Source organism: Perna viridis, chromosome 3, assembly GCF_037379345.1.
Source record: "Perna viridis isolate PV_CMFRI_1.1 ecotype Kerala chromosome 3, ASM3737934v1, whole genome shotgun sequence".
In the NCBI taxonomy this organism is placed as follows: Eukaryota; Metazoa; Mollusca; class Bivalvia; order Mytilida; family Mytilidae; genus Perna; species Perna viridis.
Genome location: NC_142447.1, coordinates 33,710,682 through 33,733,775, shown reverse-complemented (window position 1 = coordinate 33,733,775; position 23,094 = coordinate 33,710,682). Strand labels below are relative to the sequence as shown.

Genomic DNA, 23,094 nt, shown 5'->3' with positions numbered 1-23,094 from the left:
CTACAAAAGTCTGCATTGGATCAAAGTTGTTGGAATACTCCTAGTTAGATTGTTTGCCCTTGAAAGTTGAAAACTGACATTTTTTCAGTTTTCAACCAATATCTTGCAAGCAAGATAGATAGAAAGAAATTTTCAGTTGCTGGAATGCTTCTTGTGATTAGACTTACAAAAGTCTGCAGGGATCAAAATCGTTGGAGGACTCCTTGTTAGAGCTATTGCCCTTGAAAGATGAAAAATGATGGGTTTTTTTTTTTAGTTTTAAGCCAACATCTTGAACATTATGATAGATGGAAAGAAACTTTTGATTGCTGAAATGCTTCTTATGATTAGGCCTACAAAAGTCAGCAGGGATCAAAGTTGTTGGATGATTCCTTGTAAAGAGGTATTGCCCTTGAAAGGTGAAACATGATATTTTTAGCAGGTTTCAGCCAAAATCTTGAAAACTAAAATAAGTCCTACCAAATTAATCTGACAACTTGTTAGAGTTGTTTACCTTGAAATGCAAAAAATTAACCAGCTGAAGGATTCAGTCTCCTGGAAGCCTCCTGTTAGATTTTGTTCCAATTTAAATTTTTTTTAATTAGATTCCTTGTGGAAATCCCTGACTGCATTTTTCAATGAGATTCATCAGTTATCTTTAAGGTTTTTGAGGTGTAAGGGGTCAAAAGAGACATACCCCCCCCCCCAAAAAAAAAAAAAAAATTAAAAAAAATCTGCTTTTCAATTGGTCTGATTTTGAAAATTTTGTTTTGTGCTACATTGTGTCCAAACCAGTTGCTGTGTCATGCATAAATTTAAATAAGATGAAACTGCAAAACAATATTTTATTTTATCATCATCCATTATATTATTACATCCACTACTCAAAACAAATAACAAAACTATCAATGATGAAGTTAAAATAAATACATACAAGTACATGTACATACATTTAGTCTGCAGTCTGGTTGGTTTTCTTGACTAAATTTCTCCTGGCTGTTTGAAAAACCTGAACCAGAATTCTTTTCACAGTCCTCACCATAACATAACCAGTAATTACATTTTATGTACCATATCAACCACTATATACTGCACCATATAAACCAACTTTTAATTACAGTACAAATAAGACCAAATTCTTAAACACTACCACATCCCTCAATATTCATTATACCAACACACACCTAGCTACTAGAAATGAGAAAGCATATTACTATACATTTTATTTTAAGTGCAGTTGACACCCATTTATACTTGAATGTTGTAAAGGCTTATTTCTGACCATGTGAAGTCTGCATACCGGTATGCAAATTAGTGTTACACTTCATTGACTTGAAATTGTAGCTACCAGTATGCATTAATAACTGAAATGATTTAAAGGAATGCCATCTTCAATATAATATTCACCATTGCGAAGAATATAGCAATATTGTTTCATGGTTAAAGCAACATTTCAGTTTTTCAATAGAAGAGAATTATTATTTATCTATATAACAGAGTTTAATACATTTCTAAGTTTAAACATCCCAATTTTCTTGTGGTTTTAAGTAATATCATTTGGTGTAAATAACGGCCCCTCCGCCAGGTGATGTAGCAAACAGTGAGTCTGATATTCTTGCTAGCAACATTTCATCTTTTCCATAGTATTGTTCCTTGACAGATTTAATGAAGGATTCTACCTGACTTGCTAGTACCATGGAAACAGCACATCCTCCCCATCCTGCACCAGTTAACCTTGACCCTAATGCTCCAGAATCACTGAAAACAAATACTAAGTAATCAATACAAATTACAAGTAACTTGTTTTGAACACAGTTGACAGACCTTAAGATGATTTATAAGATTTATTCAGCATCTAAGGAATTATTTTTTACAGCTTTTCTAAGAAATATATGCAGTTTATAGAGTCAGATTTGAAAGTGTAAGGAAAGGTGGAATAATTGTCACATCATCCCACTTCTTCATACTCTGGCCTGTAGATTACTGTGTGTAATCAGAGAAGACATGGTCTAGAAAATTTCTTATCCTTAACCAACATTGCATTTTTTTAATTAATTTAAAATTGCAACAAATATTTTTGATAGGTCATCTAAATTTGAACTAAAAAAATCACTCATTGCACTTGCATTCATAATTGGAAATAAATGTTGGTTAGGATTGAGAAGTTTTCTGGGGCATGTCTTATCTGATTGCATAGGGAACTTCAAGTAAGTTCAGTTGCATGTTCAAAAAGTTTGATGTAGTTCCAGGTTCTGAAACCAAATATCATGATTTTCATCAAACTATAGAAAAGACTGTTGACCCAATATTTACCTGAGCTAACTTTTAAAGGGTTTCTTCCAGGTTTGGCTTACTGTAATGGTGTTTTTTTGCAAACCTACTAAACTAAACTGATCTTTTTAAAAAACATCCTATATAAGACTGTACAATGTATATGTTTCATGCATATTAAACAGTTCCCCTTTCGTGGAGGAAATAATTGCTAAATCTGGTATACTTTCAACCATATAAAGAGTCATTATGAACAATATATGTAGGCATATGTTTTGTAAACATATCCTTTCCTTACGGTGGATTGCATATTCTATATGTTTTGAATGTTCAAATTTATGTGCTACATACATACTTCCCTTTTGCCACCTTAAATAATTTTTTTTTCTCACTTTTAAACTTTGCATTTCATACAACATTTATACATGTACATGTATTTAAAGAGAGTCTAAATTCATCAGCATACCTGCAGATTGAAACAAGTCTGTCTAAGTCATCACAGCTACATTCATACAAATCTCTGCAGCTGGCATGACTATCATTCATTAACTTCCCAAGGGCTTCAGAGGCATCAACTGGCTTCATATCACATATCTTCTTAAACTGTATAACTCTATTGGCCTCACTGAACACATGTGTAGCTCTGTCATGCAGTTTAAATGATGCTACTGGAAAAAAAATTACTTCATTACTAAAGCATGGCATAAGTTTATGTAAAATTATTGATCCTTTTTATACAACCAGAAAAATGTGGTCGTATTATGTTATGATGCTGTTGTTGTCTTCGTCATTGTCATTGTTGTCTTCGTCATTAGCTTTTTCATTTCCATGCAATAACTTTAGTTGTAGAGAACCATGAAATTCTAATAAATTGTTACTTATGGCTAGAGAAAGCTTGATATATAAAATGGATCAATTGGCCCCTATTATTCTGCAAAAAATGGGCCAAAAGGGGTAAAACTTTATTTCTCATTCGATTCTGACAAATCTTTTTATGTTTTGTTTCTTATATTCTTATATAGTTCTGTGTTAAGAATATTTAAAAGATTTAAAATAATATTTAATATTTTCAGTCTATGTGGGGCCAAATTTGGGCCACATCCTTAAAATCAACTTTTTAAATTTTCTCTACTTTGTGTTCTCAGTTGTAAATTTTCTATCAGTCATATTACATGTTTTACTTATTTATAACTGTATGATGGAAACAGAATGCACACCCGCTTCACATTATTCCTAAATCCTCAACAAAAGGAATCAATCCTTAACCTTCATCTTTACCTGTTAATGTATTGGCACTTAAACTAGTATGAGCAAGTTCATCAGCAGAGACTCCCAATATTCCACAAACTTCATCTTTAGTGTAAGGTTCAGGATGTAGAACTTCTTTCACAAGTGATAAGGCATCACCAAATGTTAGTCCAAGTACCTTTTGAACATCAGCAAATCTTCTATAATCTTGCCACTTTAAACCCTTTGTTTTTGCTAATATCTAATAAAGATGAAATTGGGTATAAATATAACATTCAATAATTCTCAATTGAAAACTGTACATTTTTTAATAACCAACCATTCAAGAAAATATTTTGCATTGAAATGGTAAAATATATAAAAAGCTCTCACATTGTAAATCTGTAGGTCCGAAGGTTATATTCATGAGATTTGAAAAAAACTTCATGCAATTCACACCAGCACTTTACAAAACTAGAAAAACTGTGAGCAATGCTCACTTGTTGATACCCACCACTTTCATCCAAAAAATCCCTTAAACAATTCAGATGAAAAAAAAATTGGATGTGCATAATGGCATCCTGTGAAAATGCTTTGCAGGGTGTAGCTTGATACAACCACAGAGGTTGAATCCTAAACATTTGGGGCAAGTATGGACACACCTTTCAAGCTTGATACAGCTATAAATTTTGATTGCCATTTAATATTTGACACAGGAATAGAATTTAATAAGAATCACAGTAGCCCTTTTTGGCCCCTAAATAAGCACAACCCCCAAAATCAATCTTAGCTTTCCTTTGGGGGTATGACACCTTTGGTACAATTTCAAAGAGTTCCATTCACTTTCACTCAAGTTATTCTCTGTTTATCAAGAAAATGCTTGTTTCTGGCCCTTTTTGGCACCTATTTCCTTATCAATTCAAAATCACAGCAATCCTTTTGTTGTATGGTACCTTGTGCTACAAATTGAAAGAGACTTATTCACAATTACAGAAATCAAGTTATTGCCCAGACATCATGGAATGCTTGTTTTTTCCCTAATTCCTAAATGGTTTGAATAACAATCCCAAAATCTCAAGCTCCCTTTTGTGGTATGGCACCTGTGGTATAATTTATAAAGATCCATACACTTACACTCAAGTAGTGTTGTGGATTAGAACTAGAGACAGATGAACTGAAAGACATTAAGAATTATCACTATATACCTCAAGTAGAGGAAGGGTGTAATAACAATGGAAAAAAATGGAGACAATAAAAGCTCACTTTGTGATACCCACCCCCTGCTCCCCTCTCTAGAAACCATAAAGTAACCCCCCAATATCATTCAGATGGAAAAACAAAAAAAAAGATGCAAAATTGTATCATGTGGTAAAGAATGTGCTTAAGTTAATCAAATTTTATTCAGAGGAGTTGCAGATTAGAAAATGGTCTCCCTATTGCTTGACCAATGACAAAGTCCACGTTTTGCATCAGAAAACCACATACGTCAAACAGCAGTGTTCTAGGATTCCTATTTCCTGTTACCCGAGGCAAGTGAAATTTGGGTCAGGGAAAGTTAGGTAGTTAGTTACACTTTTCCGTGGCAAGTTGAAAACTTCATATGCTGTAAGGATTTGTTTCATTAGGAAAGCAGTCAATGACTGTCGGAAAGTTGATTTTATATGGATTTTTCCTGAGGAAACCTCAATTTCTGAAAAATCCTAGAACACTGAAACAGATTGAAAAATAAAATAGGAGGTGCACAATGACAAAAAAAGTGATAATAAGGCTCTTAGATACCACTATAGAGGTCAAACCTTGAACAGTAGGAGCAAGTATAGACATACCATTCAAGCATGATACAGCTATGAATTTTCATTAAATCAAATATTTGACACAGCAAAAGATCTAAATTGCCCCTTTTTTACACTTCATTCATAAATGGTTTCAGTAACAACCACCAAAATCAATCCCAGTCTTCCTTTTGTTGTAATTTGTGGTAAAATTTCATGAAGATTCATGGACTTGTAGTAAAGTTATTGTCTGGATATCATGAAAATGCTTGTTTCTTGATCCCTTTTGGCTCCCAATTCCAAAACAATTTGAATCACAACCCATAACATCAATCCAAGCCTTCTTTTCATAGTATGGCACCTTGTGGTACAAATTCGAAGAGATCTATTTATGTATAATCAAGTTATTTTCAGGATATCAAGGAAATGCTTGTTTCTGGACCCTTCTTAATCTGTTCGACAATCCCCGAAATCAATCCCAGCCTTTTTTTCATTGGTATGGCATGTTGTGGTTTTAAGATCCATTCCCTTATATTCAAGATATTGCTTGGAAATCAAATTGTCTACAGATACTAGACAATGACGGTGTGTAAGTTTCAACAATTTCCAATCAACATTTAAAAAGTAGTTGCAGAATAGAACCGGTGATGGATAAACAGACAAACAGATAATTGAAACAACATACAGCATGATCACAATATACCTCCTGCTTGAATAGTTGAGGGTATAACAAAGAAAGTATATTTGTTTGTGGGGTTACCAATTTTTGTGGTTTTGGTAAACCGCAAAATTTGGTTCCCAACAAAAAGGCAATTTTCTATCATTTGTATGATAGAGTTGTCAAATCCACAAATTCAAGAATGTATGAACTGATAATTTATCCCAAAACCACAAAAATTGGCACCCACGAATAAAAGTACTTTCACAGTATAGACCAAATCTTAGCAAAAAAAAAAGAACTTATCAATTTACCTTACTTTCAATTTTAAATTTCTTTTCACAGGGAGAAAATTGAAATTTTGTATAAAATATCTCATTTTCACCAACTTGAAGCAAAACTGTTAATATGTGTAACTAATTTGTCTCCATATTGTCAGTTAGAAGGGAAAAAATGTGGATTATCAGCGTCATTTATTCAGATTTTTTTTTTAAACCACAAAAGTCTACCATCTTGTCACATGGTTTTAAATTGTTTTTTTTCAAGCTTTGCAATGGTGTGCACATATATATATTTTCATGGGAATTTATAGGTAGCTTTTGAAGATGGCTATTACACTGTATAACATGCTTAGAAATTAAAACATTAGTAGAAAGTGGGATCTTTGATGTGCACTTGATGCAAATTATCTCCCCTTGACCCTGTAAAATTTGAATAACTTGCATTGCCATTTAAAGAAATTTTTGTGAGAAAAGTGTTCTTCCTGACTCTGCATGGAATTATTGCAGGTTATTCATGATCAATATATATATGTTTTAAATAGAATGGTCATTCATGGACCACTGGACTTAAATTTGTACGAGATTACACAACCTGTATGAACATGTAGGTAATTAAAATAAAATGTACTTAAAACCAAAGCTTTACCATACCTTTTGTAATTCAAAATGATGAACCACAGTATTGTCATAGTAGTATTAAACTTCAACTTAAAATAGACTTAAAGCAGAGACATATAAATTACCACTGATTTAACCTCATTACTTAATAAACATTTTTTTCAACACATTACTGTTCAGTTGAATTCTCTCCAGCCATATTGTTTAAGATTATAACTCATATACATGTAATAAGTCCTTAAAACACCATACCTGTTAATCTTTGGAACAGTTCATGTTGGAGATTCTCCCTCATTAACACTGTTTCATTTTTCATTGAAATTTTACGTAAATGCAATTTTTTTATGTAAAAATGCAATTATTTAGTATTTTTAACAGAAAATATACCAGTAGTAATTTTAAGTAAAATTCCAACAAATCTTACATTTTTATGTAGGAGATTCTAAACTTTTCATTGATTTCGTGGGAGTCTCCCCATTAATGTGGTAGGGTTAACAGGTATAGATCACTTTATTATACCTGAGAAGCTAATCTACATTCTACGACCCGTGTATTAAAGTGTGATGCTGCAGCTTTGTTAGCTTCAACACAGCAATTAGATATAACAAATGCAACATCATCAGGTAGTTCCACATCTGTTGATCTCAAAGGATTAAATTCTATCAGCTTGGCCTAAAATTCAATAAAACTTATCAAATTTTGTTGGAACGAGAAATTTTATACAAATATCATAACTCTATATTGGTCAACTAACAAAGAAATCTAAAATTAACTTCATGACATCTCCCATTAATTATTTACTACATGTATCAGTAGTCATTAATATTATGTTTATTTCTTTTGGCAATTGTCTACATGTATATTTTTAACAACTTTTTGATTTTTAGCTGAAATATCATTTTAATGAAATACAAATATTATTACAACACAGTGTGCCTGTATACCTACAGTGCCTTTATTGGCCATAAACGAGATAGCTTGGTCCATTCCTCCACCCTCTGTTCCTATGTAACATTCACAATGAGCACACATGTCTGCCAGTTCTTTCTGCACACATGAAAAAAAAAAGCACAATGTATCAAATAATTTATTTTTCATCAACTGTTTGAGAGTAATAATAAACAAGAGTCTCCCAGGAGCCTGAATCCCTCACCTTGTTGAATTTTGTCTTTCAAAGGCAATAAATTAAACAAGAAGTTGTCCAACAAATTTGACTCAATAAGTCTTTGGTAAGTTTCTTTTAATCCATCATAGTTTTCAAAACATTGACTGAAAACTATACAAAAAAGTCATTTTTCCCCTTTTAAGGGCAATAACTCTTACAAGGAGTCTGAAACTTTTATAGTCCTAATAATATGGATCATTTCAGCTATAGAAAGAATTTGGATAAACCTAACAGTTTTGGAGATATATATAAAAAAAACTACTGTCTGACCCCTATGTTCTATTTTTAGTGACGGCGGCCATGTTTTTCGACAAATCAAAAATCCCCAAATCAGTTCTATGCAGGATACCCCAAGGAACATTCATATCAAGTTTGGTTCTAATTAGTCAAGTAGTTTCAGAGGAGAAGAGTTTTGTATAACTTTTAACGACGACAACGGACAACAACGACAACGGATGACCAGTGATGACAATAGCACACATGGCCTTTGGCCAGGTGAGCTAAAAAGACCAACCATAGCATAGATTAAGATTAGAAATTTCGGGCTTCTCTGAAAAATTACTAGTAGTTAGTTGCTTGTGAAGTTTCACTTTACATTCTAAATTACAGAATAATTTTAAGGTTATCTTTAATCATCATTTTCCTGGTAACAAGTTACCGTACCTTTGAAAGAGACTGGGTATTAGCATACATTGTTGCCAGAGCTGCACAACAAACCAATGCACTAGAACTAGAAAGACCTGCACTCTTTGGGATGGTTCCATCAACAACACACATCAGACCTTTAGAATTGTCAATTTTGCAATGTTCTAGAAGCCCTTTCAAGCCACATAAAAAGTAGTTATGCCACACAGGTTTGTCTTTGTCAATGGTAAAATTGTTAATATCACATTCAAAAGAACTGAAAAAAGTTATAAAAAGCAGTCAGGTATATGTATCTGCTATCAAATACTGCATTGTAAAAATAGGAGAATAATTAAGTACTGGTAAATGAAAACAGAAAGCCAAATTCTGAAACAATTATGATATAATGACATAATGTTAACATAGGGAATTGTTCATTAAATGTACTTACCAATTTTGCTAAAGAACGAAAGGCAGGAAAATATAAAATGTATATTGTTTTCTAATTCAATACACAAAATTTAAATTTTTTTCCCAGAAAATTACAAAATAAAATACTGTTAGTACATATTACTGGACATTAAATTTAATAATAAGTGTTTGGTAAGTATTTGTAAATTAAAATTAAATCATTAAAAACAAAATGATTCTTTACCAATTGAAAAAAAAACCATTGCCATTCAGAGGCGGATCCAGACACTTTGAAAAGAAGGGGTGCCAGCCAGGGTTCCACAGAAAAAGGGGGTGGGTGTGCTTGAACATTATTTAACATTTTTTGTCAATTTTACACATGAAAATGACAAATTTTCCAGTAAAAAAGGAGGGATGCCAACCCCCTGCACTCCCCCCACCTCTTGGATCTGCCACTGCCCATTGTTACCTGTAATCAGAATTGGTATTAGTTAATTGAATTCGGCCACTGTTATTGGTTGATACTGCTGTTATAACATCTTGTTCAATGGCCATTGGCAACACAGAATAACCACAATAGTCAATGTGCTCTCCTGTAAATACATTTTATACATAAAAAATGACATTGTTAAATTTACAGTTGCTTAGTGTGACATTTTTAACAGAAAATATTGGTATCGGTAATTGTGTTGGATACAAATAGTGCATAAACCCACAGGTTCTACCTGCTGCACTCAGACACATCATTCTGACTCGGAGCCAACCAGTCATCACTCTATCCCCTAAATATGATGTGCTTGGTAAAGAAGCTTAACGTCTTTGGTGAAATAGAAATAAAATATTTGATATTTTACAAAAAAAAATTCTAGATGTGAGTGCCTGTGCTAAAACCCTATTATAAGCTTGATTTTTACTCAAAGTGAGTTTAGAATGCATTGATTAATTAACTTCTTCAAGAAAGGTTTATATTTCTTCTCTAAAAAGGGAGAAATATATATATATAAAAAATTACCATAGCACTAATTTATTGGCAAGTTAAATTAATCTTTATCACTGATATGAACCTGTAAATTGTAATGATGGAAAAATTATTTTGAAGAAAAACAAAGAAGATCTACAACACAATGTTGTTAAATCACAAGCTCTTTCTTTAGTATGGAAAACCTAATAGGAAGAAGACTTGTGATAAAACAGTCACTAATACTAACCTATCAAGTTCACTCTTCCAGACGCTCTGGCATAAAATTCTGGTTGACAGTTATAACTGTTGCTGAACAAATCACAGATTTTACCATATCTATGAGAAAATAACATCAATTATGAATTATGGATAAAATACTGCATTTGAAAAAAGAGTGACTACCTAGAATATATGCATCATCATGAGTGCCATAAAAGACAGGTGCATTTACTTACATGTAGTTTGAGCATGAAACTTCATACACTCTGGGAGTTCTCAAATAAGCACCTGAAGTCATATTTCCTTCAGCCATGACAGTAGATTAGCTATCATTCCTAACTATAGAGAAGAAAATAGAAACAGAGAATGTGTTAAAGAGACAACAAACCTACCAAAGTGTGAACAAAACAACTGAAGGCAGTTTACAGACAATCTGTTATCATAGTGAAACTCCCAACACCCAAAGTAAAGCCTTTGACTGGCCCCTGAAATGATCAAAATAAAGAAACAGCAAAATGGGCATCTCCTTATGCCCTTAACATAAAAACCAAAATTCAAGAGATAAATGGAGATTAGAGATACCTGATGCACCAAGAGGTCTGGGGTGAATTAATTTGATGAGGCCCAAACCATCATCTACCTTAGGCAAATCAGACACTAAAATCCACGATAACACACAATAAAACTTTATTCAAATGAGTTCCAAGTCCATTGTGAAAAAGAGGAACATAACAAATAATACTAGCACTACTAGCACTTAGTTACATGCCAGATCCTTTGAGGGATTAATTCTTAAGCTAAACTGGTCTATCACTAGCCTATCCCTGAGGATTCTAAGTGTTGAAATATAATTTTTGTGAGTTTAATCATGCTCTTTTGTTACATTTGGCACTCTATTAAAAAAGCCAAGGTCAAACAAAATATCTGAGATCTTGAAAATAAATGCTTCCCACAGTGAATTAAAATGAAAGAAGATCATGTGACGTGACTAGCTTTAAGAATTTTGAAAAACGTAGAAAACGTAAAAAAAATGTGGAACTGTACAAATTTCAATCAGATGAAATTCAATGAGTCAGCAGATTGGATCATTTTTGTTAGATTTGCAATTAAGGTTTTTTTTTTTAATTGTGTAATGAAAAAGTCTGAGTAGTTCTGATTTGACTAAAAAAGTCAGTTAAGTCATATAAATCACTTTCATTTCTGTTGTCCACGGGAGGCGTCCATATTGAAGATCTAAAAAGTATTTTGTTTGACAGTATGACAGTAGAAGTGTAAACGTGCAAAAGCAGTAGCTCAAAAGACTGATATATGAGTCAGTGACAAAAATACACATGGATGGACCAAAAAAAAAAAACACCTAAAAATTTAATTATAATGCATGTTATTAACAAAAAATCATTTTAATCATTTTTTATATTAAATATGTTACTTCCATATGTTAAAAAATTGTATTGTTATAGGATAGACTTCTTCACGGTTTCATGGTCCAACAGAGGAACATAAATCACAATTAACTTCAAGCATATCATACCTTCTGTGCTGGCTACTTCAGTTAATTAGGTGACATAATCATATAACATGTGCCTGTGTTAATTATATATCATAAAATAGTTATGTTTATATATCATAAAATAATTATATGACACAGGTGTGTCGATCATTTAAAGTGTCATCTCCAATCAGTGAAATATCTGAAAAATATATTTGTGAAGTTATTGAAGATAATTTCCTTTAAAAAAAAATGTACAGATTAAATTGTAAATTAAAACAGAATTTTAAGAGATCATCCTGCCTATTTTAAAAGTGTAAAAGTAATATTCTGTGTGTGGAATATAAGTTAAAATTTAAATACAATGAACTTTCACAAAGTTTTTTGGCAGAATACAAAGGATATGTCCATGCCTTGTGCAGGTTTTCTTAGTAGTTATAATCATTTCAAATAAATTAATATATATAAATTTAAAAGTTTGCTAATCTTTAAACAGCATGCTATTTCCTCTTCCAGGGGTTCCTATATGTAAATCTTGGGAAATTTGATATACATTTTAATTTTAAATAAAATGATAATAAAAAACTTAAAGAATTATGTATATATAATAACTTTTTTTTAAGTCTTGGTTCTCTTGATTACTGTTTTAAAGGTCACTGTGAAATTTAAAATTTACATCCTGCTACTAAGGGGGAAGTACCCACACTCACAATGTTCACTGACGTGACGTGGCATGAGGGCTCCACATTTATGGTTCAAGAACATACATATTGGGAGAAAATTGATAAATATATTTCGAATTTGATCAAATTAAATAGTATTAGAACATGTATTTAATCCTTTATATAGGTTTGTTAAATCAATGTAGCAATCCACAACGTTCAGTTCATTCATAATTTTTGTACTTACTCACTTCCAAATACTGTTTACAAAATAATCAAAGACTTTTATTTCAAATATAATATACCGGTAGTGTCAAAAATATTGTTTACAAGAGAATTATTTTGCATATGATTAAAATTAGAGGTGTCTTCCAGTCATTTCACATGTATTTTGATCATTGACACATATTTCGGTCTTTTGAGTCACCGGTGTATAAGTGTTTATTGGGAGAAAAAAAAACCAAACATTTATTCTTTTCTTATTGGTGTATTTTTTCTTTTGAAAAATTGCCCAAGAAGCAAGAGTGTAGTGAAGGGTATATTATACTGTCCCTGCCTCATATATATTGATTTAAATCAAAGATCTGAATTGATATAGCAGTCATCAGAGCCTATAGATTTATAAAGGCTGTTAGCATCTGCAACTATCTCTTAGATACCCACAGGAAAATAATTCCACTGACATACAATGGTAAGGTTCAGATGCAAACACTTAGGTCCTCTTTGCCATTATTTCTAAAATATCATGGTTTATTCAGTGGGTTTACTCCATGTTATTTACGTCAATAAACAAAACCAATAAACAATTCTTAGTTAAAAATAAATACGCTGATTAGTTTGGTTTGCAGTTAAAAATAGTTGACCTCTAACTTCTTATCAGTCAGAACATTAACATGTATAAACCAGTCAGCTAGTTCTATCCACCAGGTGACGCTAAACAGTTGGTTAGATATCACTAGAAATGAAAGACAATTTCTCTGTCCAGAATTTTGGCGGGAAGCAAGGAGCTAGGAAAAAATAGTAATGGTATAAATTTCAATCCAGTCAGTAAAACTACAATTTTAGAATTTAATCAGTCAAATTCCAGACAAATTCTCCTATCTAGTGCCTCCAAGGTTTTTCTTTAGTGTAAACAGAAAGGCTGAGGAGTTTCAATTGTATAAATGTTAGATGCATGATAAACCATTTGATTTTAAGGTAGAAGGGATATTTATAAGAATATGAATCGACATAAATCCTAGAAAGAAAAAAAGAGAGGTACGTACCATTGCTGAGTACAAATCAAAAGAGCTGTCTTCACATTTCATGTGGGTGTATCCAAATATTTACAAAACAGGGGCAGTGATTCTGATAAAGAAAGGGATTCCAGGCTATTTGTTCAATTTTGACCAACTTATGAACAAAAGGGTGACTTAACCCCCAAAACCATCCTGATGTATCCGTTACAGATTTTTAGTAGGGTCATCACAAGCTAAGGAGATAACAAATTAAAGTGGAACTTTGATGAGACGGTGGCTTAGTAATTTTGATAATCATTTTTTCCAAATTTGTTGCCAGTCTAGTCTGGTGTAATTGTTATTGGTAATTATGCATATTAGGAGTTTAAGTGTCAGTTTGCAGCAGTTGAGATATAACTTATCAAATGAGAATTAGTTGAAGCTAGATGAGAGGTACATTTATTTAAGAGTAGGATTAATTTCAATCCATAGGTAGATCCGAGAGGGAACCCCTTATCAATTGCAAAATTTATGAAAATAGCGTGTTTTTGTGTGTGAATGCATGCATTAAATTGTGTTCATCAAGGATTTTTTTTGTGCCCCACCCTCTGGTGATTCTCTGAATCCACCTCTGTTGACGATTGTGGCTCAAGTCTGAATGATTTGACACTGTCGCTAAATTGAAATTTAGAGTAAATCAATTGATAGTTTGTAGTTCAATATGGCAGAATATTGGAAAGGTTTGTGTTCATTCATCTAGGAGTTCCATGTAATTGGACAACAAACCTGAGCATTACCATTACACAAAATGGCACACTGTAGGATGCCACATAATTTTTTTTTTGGTAAATGGCAACATGCCAGCCACAAGCTTGTGTTCTGATACATTTGAAGTCGATTCCGGTACTTTCTTTTTATCTCGTGTTATCCAAATTTTGGCCATTTGAGGCGTAACAATCGATATTAATTGATTCAGTACATGAGTACTTTGACTTTCCATCGGAAGATCACACTTAACAGGGTCAAGGAGATATTATTTCTGTAAAAAGTGTCAAGTTGATAGGACAACATGATGTACTTGAAATGTATTTCCTTTCAAATTTATTCGAAATACTCATGATATCTATGACTTACCTGACCACGTCTCCTGGAAGTTTTCGTACCGGCACTTCGTCCATCTTTTAGTCATGTGGACAGACGTCAATGTTAAACAAATGCTTTTCGATGAATCTCATGTTACTTATTTTCAAACGCTTGTTTGTACTGGAGATACAATTAAAATGGCGACTTCCATGCAGAGGTCGCGAATTTCTAGTTTGCTTGCTAGAGTTAAATCTAAGCATTCCTTTCAACAATATCTACAGTCATCGGCAGTCCAAACGGAAAAGGTTTTGGTACTGTTAATAAGGACAACCATTTTATGGCACGAAACCACAATTAATTCTCCCACTGTCTTCTTTATAGCCTTTCTGTAATTTAAAAAAATTCCACTGGCGCAATTCAATTCAGATTTTCAGGGATGTTAATTTGAACCTTCCAACAACTTATATAAAAAATATAAAAAAAATTACCATTATTTTTTCAAATCTTATGCATAAACACAGAGATACCCTAAAAATGACCCAAAATGGCTTCTGGATGTCACAAACTTGACCTTTTTTGACCTCACCAAATCACAACCTAAATGTCAAATTTCTCATTTCAACACATCTACTAAAATAATTTCATTATTCCTCTTCCATTTGAGCACAAAAAGTATAAGAAATTCTGAAAGGAAGTGTTTCTAAAAATTTTTTGAAAAATCCCCTATTATTATAGGAACTATATTCGTATACAACGAAAAGCTAAGGGCAGATAATTGTGGTCTCGTACCTTATGATAATAACATGAAAGAAAAAATGGGGTGGGTGGGATACATGTGATTAAAACGACAGCGGCTGGGTTAGGAGTTTTGACCTCAGATTGGGGCAAATTTATATCAGTAAATTTGAGTAGCACTCTCATATTTGGGTAGGAAACGCTCCTTTTCATCTGTGTTTGCATTATCATTTGAACAGCTTTTATTGTTTTGGGTGAAAAAAATCATTGATATTGTGACAATGTTTTAAGTAGTCCAGTCCAGATAATCATGATGTTCACTGAGGCATTTTGGAAAAAGCTGACCGTATGCTAATGGAGACGATTAAGCAAAATAAATATAAGCCTCACATGGTGGCATAATTATTAATTGACTATGTTTTGACCTCAAGTCAAATATTCAACTTTTTTATTTATTGTTTCTAGAGATGATCTTTCTTAATATGTAGTATAGGAGAGTTCACCAATCTCATTAGTGATGTCATATTCACTAATTTGCATATCATTAAGTGTCAAATTGGTTGGTAAATAAACAACTAAATAAACAGTTGACAATTTCATGATTAGAATCCAAATTTTCAAAACTTTATATCTTTGTTATCTTATATCCAATTTTGGTTCTGCAAATTGTTTCATTTAGATCAAATAATTCATATTTTGTATGTGAATTCTAGCTCTTTTACTTGAAAAATAAATTTGAAATGATATTTATATGTTAACCTTTTTATTCATATAAAATAATTTTTAAAATTGTTTGCTCATATAGTCTAATTTACGATTATTTATTTAAAAATTCCATGGATGAAAAGAGTTTTATTGGCAGTGAAGAGAACCAAAATAATTTTTCAATTATCTTGAAAAATGAAAAAATTATGATGATTTAAAGTTGATGCCCCATGCCACTCAATGGATTTTTTGCCAACCAAAACCAAATCACAGGTAAATGATGACATCACGAAGAACTCTCCTATTGTTAAAAAATGGAATATTTGTGTAATTTTGAGTAACTTTTGCAAAGGTAGTATATTTACCAGCAGCTCTTGGGACTTATAATGGGTTGAAAACCCCCCATATACAGTATGTGAGAGTAGTACCCAAACTTGGGGCTTACCCTAATTTCAGGGCTTGACAAAATTGTAAACACATGAATTAGCCTGGAAGTAAGACACATTATAATTTAACTGGATTATGAATAATTCCTATTGGAATTTTGTGCTGTTGTTTAAATCTTGTTACATATTTGTTTAATATTTTAATATTGTAGGTCTACTTGGTCTTGCTTATGAATCTTAGCTTTTCTTCTCAGTAATTTATTGAGCCCTTGCTTACAAGTGTTGTGCTGTAATCAGTGGTCGTGGTAGGTGTAAAAATTGTGTGAAAAAGACATATAGGGCTTGAAAATTTGTGTGCAGTTCATTAAAACATGCATGCAGCATATTTTTTCTCCGGTTAGCGTCAGTGGTATATTTAAATTTTTTTTTATGTGATCCAATTTAGCACAGGTATTTGTTTCTCCCAGTGATATTTTTCCTACCAAATCTGTTTTTCTAGTTTAAATTGAATACACAAAAGACAAGAGATTACTTTATTTACTAATCCAAATTTGTAGTTACAACTTGTACCTGTACTAATCAGCTGTTAGTCTCTAAAAATAGATGAACAGTTTTGATTTGACAAAATAATAAAATCATACATGCGCTGCCATTGCCGCTATTTTTTGAACTTCTGTTAGAATTTAAATGAAAGTCGTACAAGGACTTCTGACTTTGTTTTGACACCATGCTTCCTGCCAATATCAAAAACCTTTTCCGGAAAATGTATTAGGTTAAAAAGAATCTGTTACAGGAACAGGTCTGGCAATATGTGATAATGACTAAGCTGACAATGCAAATTTCTTGTCAAATTTCTGAGTGAAAATAATGCAATGTACACTCAAATTTGCGTGCATTTATATTTTTTGCATGAAAAATATGGAAGTTTGTGTTAATGCTAACACTGGCTGTGACAGTCTTTTAATTAATTTTTATTAAGTCTACTGATTTATACATTTTTACATTTACATGTACCTCTTGATGACAGTAATGAAAACAATTTTCTTAAGATTTCAACTTATTTCTTATTTGTACATTGAAATGTTGGCATTTGAGGAAGACACCATTGAAATGATGTTGTCTAGTTACAAATTCAATAGGTGAACTTATATTGCAAAACTGGTAATTCCTTGGGCTATAGCATTCCATATTGCATAATCTGCAATAATGCATATCAGCTATTCAGACTCTTTAGGAAAAAATGTACATTATATACTAGTAATCATCAAGATTTAATGTATTTATAACAATAATTTTAGAACAACGATGAAGAAGATGTTGCAGTTGAATATCCACCTATTAAACCTAAATATCCTCCTGGAAACTGGGGAAGCATGGATACTAAAATGGCTTGGAATCTACATAAGGAAGAGGAAAAGGTGAAAAGTATGTCAACTATCCAAGAAAGATTTAATTATTTTGCAACCAAAGACAGTATATATGGCTCAAAGGTCTGGAAATACAATCCTGTTCAGTCAAACTTAGGAATGTCAGATTATCAACAAGATAAGACAAAAACTGTTGTTTTTGATGGAGTTCCAAAAATTGTCAAAGATATTGATGTAGATGTTGAGGGAGAGTATAAACAGATCAAAGATATCTTCATTGACAAGATATTAGAAGAATATGATCGAATGGACAACAAAAAATGTCCTGTAGGAATTGGTGGCTTTGATGAGAAAGAGTATAAAACTACAAAACTGATAAAGTCACTTGTAATAGAATTAGTCATAGCTTTATCGCAGAAATTTGAACATTCACTTTACACGCAGATTGATCCTGATGTTGAAATATCAGCTTATTGGGAGAGATATGGGGTGCGAGCTTTTAAACCTTACTTTCACTCGAAAAAGGGAGATCCTTGGAGGATTCTATCCACTAAATATTTGCAAAATTATTCCAAATACCAGTCCAGTGTGCAGCTCAGTTGTCAATTACGATCATCTTTTCCTTTGCCAGAGGTATGTATGTACATTTATATTTCCTTAAATTGTTCAAAACCCTGCCACAAACATGTTGCTAGGTTTAATGTGATATCCATTGTATTGAATGACAGTCTGTTTTAGAAAATTTAACATAGTTTAAATAACATTTAGCATTGTGCAAGGTTGGATCACACCCTAAAAAATGAATTTTTTTTGTTCTGGTCTGATTTTGATGTTTTTAATATCATATCATGACAATCCAGGCTTATATTTTTGAATCAAGATTTCTCTTACTTTTTGAGCTATATGGGCCAAAGGAGGCCATGCCCCAAAAAATGACTTTTTAATTTTTGATGCTATTTTGAAATTTTATAATTTGATTCCTAATGAAAATCCCTTACTGCATATTTCAGATATCACTTACAGTTTTCAAGATATAAGAGGCAAAAGGGGGTCATGTCCCAAAAAACATTTTAAAAATGTTTGGTCAGATTTTGTAATTTTTTTTATGGGATTCCTTATGAAAATTTCTGCCTGCCTTTTTCAATCAGATTTCAAATATCTCTTCGCTTTTTGAGTAACATGGGGTCAAAGGGGTCACACCCCAAAATTTTACTTTTTCATTTTTTTCCACTTTTGAAAACAAGAATTATTGGACTCCTTATAAAAATCACTACCTTTATTTTCCAATCAGATATCTCTTTTTGAGTTATAAGGAGTTGAGGTAGCGTAGCCACACCCCAAAAATTCAGCTTTTTTATTTTGGGTCCAAGTTTGAAATTTTTTTTTTATTGGATTCCCTGCTTGCTTTAAGATATCTCTTATGGTTTGAGTTAAACATATTAGGGGTCAAAGGGGCTTCACCCCAAAAAACTTATTTTTCATTTTTGGTCAGATTTAAAAAAAATTTTTTTTTAAATGGGATCCTTATGAAAACCCCTACCTGCATTATAAAATCAGATTTCAGATATCTCCTACTGTTTTCAAGTAATAAAGGGTCAAAGGGGCCACACCCCAAAAAAATCAACTTCTTTATTTTTTGTCCAATTTCAAATATTTTTAATTGAACTTCAAATTTTGTGCTATATTGTGTCCATCTAATGAACTGCAAGTCCCTATTCTTAAGAGTGTCAAAAACTAGTTTTGTGTCCACACTGGCCCCAAGTGAACAGACTTCGACGTGATGCTTTTTGTTTTATATAAAACCAACTTTTAAATACTGTAGTGTGCATGATGTTGATTAAGAGAAAAAATAGAAAAAGATGACTATTTTTATAAAGGTTATGTGATGGTGCATTTGTTAGGTTTCATCATATCTGTTCCTTTTTCTAGATACAAACCTGTTACCATGACATTATTTACTCTTTACTTATGTATTGAATGTGCCCATCTGTTTCAATTTTGAACTCACTGAAAGACAATTGTTTACATTAGAGAATATAAAAGTTATAATACAAGAGAAAATTACAATACAAATACATACACTTTGTCTCATTGAAATATCTATTGCCATGTAACTTAATGTAACTTAATGGGTAAAAAAAATGAATGTATTAGCAAAAACTAGAGAAACTCCACAAAAGACTTTGAAATAAAAATTTGAGGCTTTCATTATATTGCTAACATGTACACCATAGGGATAAAAGTGAATATTCCATTGTAGTTTCTTCCCAGAGATGATGTGAAATGCACATCTGAACCATATCCTGAGTGTAGATTCTGGCCAAATCACATGGGTACTACAAGTAGATGGATGAAACCACATTGGGATCCTGGTAAGTCCAGCTTCATGTAAAAGTTGTTATTTTTGTGGTTGTATAATGGTATACTGCTGTTGTCATCATCCATTTTTGTGGTTGCATAATTGTCATCATCCACAGACATTCAATATTTGGTCAGAAACAATAATTTTTCCTGATTTCTGTACTATAACAAGAGTTTTAGTATATCACAAAGTGCAATACCACCAAAGAAAGGCTTAGATTGGTTTTGAGGGGCTTGACTTGAAGGGGCCGTTTTGATTCTGGTCTCAATCCAAATTCAAAGCTGTATAGTACTTGGATGGTGTATCCGTACTTATCCAAACTGTTAAGGATTCGACCTTTGTGGTCATTTCAAGCTGCTCCCTGTGAAACATTTTATTGTACATTTTTTCTATACTAATGGATCAATAATCAAACATATTCTTTTGTTAAAACAATTATGGTAAATATATTCAGAATCTGTACATTTTCATTGACATGATTTACAACCTATAAGTAAGTGTATGAACTAAATTGAATGCACTCAGCAAAATAAACTCATTCAGTAATTTTCAACCTAAGCAAGGTGATAGTATCTGTTATCTTCACTTCAGAAATGAAGGGATTCATTTGCCACAACACGCATAACAAAATTGAACATTGTACACATATTTCTTCTTAGTTGTAGTATATTTCTTAGAAATGGTCATTTTGTGATTTAAGTCATTTCATAATTGTTAATATGTATATTTTGGAATGCTTTTTAGGGTACCAGTCCTATGACCCCTGCCAATATGTATATTTATCCTTCATCTCAAGATTAAACCGACAAATTGAGTACCTAGGAAGACAATTTAAACCAGAGGTGGTTGATGAATTAATTAAATACTATGGTATGAACACTGCTTTTATTTCTGCAGTAGCCCAGGCTCATAACCAAGGTAAATATCTTGTTGTTAACATGATTAATATATGCCTTTGTTTCATTGGTTATTTGACAACAAATGTAGCTACAGTGCTTCTATTCACATGATGGTTAATATTTTGAGAAGTTAATGGGACAACAGACCTAGTGTTACCCAATGAAATGGAGGGACTTATATGTGATCTACATTCATTTGTTCATAGACTTAAGTTATTTGTTTATGGAACTCCTCCCATTTCTTACATTTTGTGGTCTTCATATAATCTTGTTCCAATAGTACCATTTTGTTGGACAATTTTTCTTGATATTGGGACTGAAATATTTTTGTGCATGTGACACGTCAGGAACACTTTGTGGGCTCAAATTGGTATTGTACTTAACATTTATGCTACAAAATTTGCCAAAGTTTTTTTTGCACTGCAACAAAAAAAAATCAATTGAAACCCACCATTTTTTTACTTTGAATTGCCTTTGCAAAGTTAGGAATATGAAAATTGTTTTATTTTAGTTGGTTAGTATGTCTTTTGTTTAAGGGGATTCATGTCCTTTGACCAATTGTCACACTTATTGTTTCCACGATCTGTACAATTGCATAAAGCATTTTTATATCATGTAGACTGACTTATCTCATCATAATGCTGCATTCAGCAATGAAATTCACTATGAAGCTACTCATATTTGACCTTGATTTAACTTGAGAGATTTAGAATTCAACACCACTGAGAGTTCAAAATAGAGTAACCAAATGGTATGAGTTCAAGTTCTCAAACGAGGCGCTAAAACATTGAAAGCTTATCAGAGGGTGTTTAAGATTTTATAATTCTTTTTCTCACTTTTAAGTTTGAATCTGTGATTAGCAGTAGGCCCTGTGTGTAGAATGTACAAGACATCATAAAATGTTTTATTGTTATGTCACAAAGGTTGCATGTTTATATAACTTGTAGGTGAGATGAGGGAGGAAATTCACACAGTTTAAATTATGAATATTTTTGTCTCAAAGAACTAATTACTACTTGGGTTGTGTTTGATTTGTATTGTAGGTTTTAACACTCTATCAGAGCTGACTTATCCATTTACAACACAAACAATTCTTACGGATGGCAGACTTTACTCAATTTACTCCTATCAACTCAACACTCTTCACTTATGGAAAGATGATGATGCCAACCCGCTGAGAAATATCTGTTTCATCCAAGACAAACTACCTTTATATGACACTATAGAAAATGGTGAATTAAAGGGCTTCAATGATGAGACACTGAAGGCCATTCTGAAGTGTTTTTTGTTGAAGCCAGTAGATCCTGGATGTGATCTAAGACCAACTTTACCACCAGAATCTCCAGATAAAACAGTATCTGATGGACATGTTCCTAAACCTGTAGAACAAGTTATTACTGAACATACAGAAAAGTATGATGAAACATGAGTATCCAGAATAAAAGCTGTTTTTGTGGTGTTATTTGTTTTACTCATTTTCTTTGATGTTATTTTCATTTTCCATGTATTGTCATGTATGATCAATACCACCATTAAATCATCAAGTCTAAAATTATGAAAATCGTTCAAAGAATTAAAGAGTTAAATTCAAAAGAGAACATCTGTGTGATCTTTTGGACACTTTTGCTCATTTGCTTTTGTTACTTTGTATGTATGATTTTAGTTACTTTATGTTCTTTGTGGTGTATGTCTGTTTTCCATGTCTGGTCTTTGTCCCTGGATTACATTCTTTTGATTACCGCTATAACCTTGGTTCCCTTGATTACTATTTACTATGCAGACTTTTTGTATCATGGTAGAACTCTAACAAATAGGCTTCTGGAACAGGGTTATGTTGTTACAAGATGACTTCAGAAGTTTTATGGTCGTCATCATGAACTTGTGGATCGTTATGGTGTATCCATCTGCACCATGAAAACTGATTTATTCAACAGGTCATTTTCCTTTCCTCGTTTATCTACCTTGGACTTGACTTTTTATGAGCCACTCAGCGAGTGTTTCTG

General features: G+C 32.3%; 2 protein-coding genes across 4 annotated transcripts; one reads left to right on the top strand and one right to left on the bottom strand.

Moving 5' to 3' along the window:
- Window positions 1-810: 810 nt before the first annotated feature.
- Window positions 811-14,798, bottom strand: LOC148621954 (N-acetylgalactosamine kinase-like). Of its 2 annotated transcripts, XM_088571361.1 has the most exons (10): window positions 14,689-14,748; window positions 11,718-11,770; window positions 10,215-10,303; window positions 9,476-9,599; window positions 8,635-8,872; window positions 7,755-7,853; window positions 7,326-7,478; window positions 3,529-3,739; window positions 2,717-2,918; window positions 811-1,737 (listed from the first exon to the last, which is right to left on the bottom strand). In XM_088571361.1, exons 4-10 carry the CDS (start codon window positions 9,559-9,561, stop codon window positions 1,533-1,535), a joined length of 1,194 nt encoding a protein of 397 aa, XP_088427487.1. In that variant the 5' UTR covers window positions 9,562-9,599; window positions 10,215-10,303; window positions 11,718-11,770; window positions 14,689-14,748; the 3' UTR covers window positions 811-1,532. The 2 variants fall into 2 exon arrangements, with proteins under 2 accessions (XP_088427487.1, XP_088427485.1); XM_088571359.1 differs by lacking the exon at window positions 11,718-11,770 and having other exon boundaries at window positions 14,689-14,798.
- LOC148621953 (large ribosomal subunit protein mL65-like) lies at window positions 14,795-22,553 on the top strand. Of its 2 annotated transcripts, none has more exons than XM_088571357.1 (5): window positions 14,795-14,948; window positions 17,762-18,463; window positions 20,091-20,202; window positions 20,937-21,110; window positions 22,135-22,553. In XM_088571357.1, exons 1-5 carry the CDS (start codon window positions 14,835-14,837, stop codon window positions 22,518-22,520), a joined length of 1,488 nt encoding a protein of 495 aa, XP_088427483.1. In that variant the 5' UTR covers window positions 14,795-14,834; the 3' UTR covers window positions 22,521-22,553. The 2 variants fall into 2 exon arrangements, with proteins under 2 accessions (XP_088427483.1, XP_088427484.1); XM_088571358.1 differs by having other exon boundaries at window positions 14,801-14,942.
- Window positions 22,554-23,094: the final 541 nt, after the last annotated feature.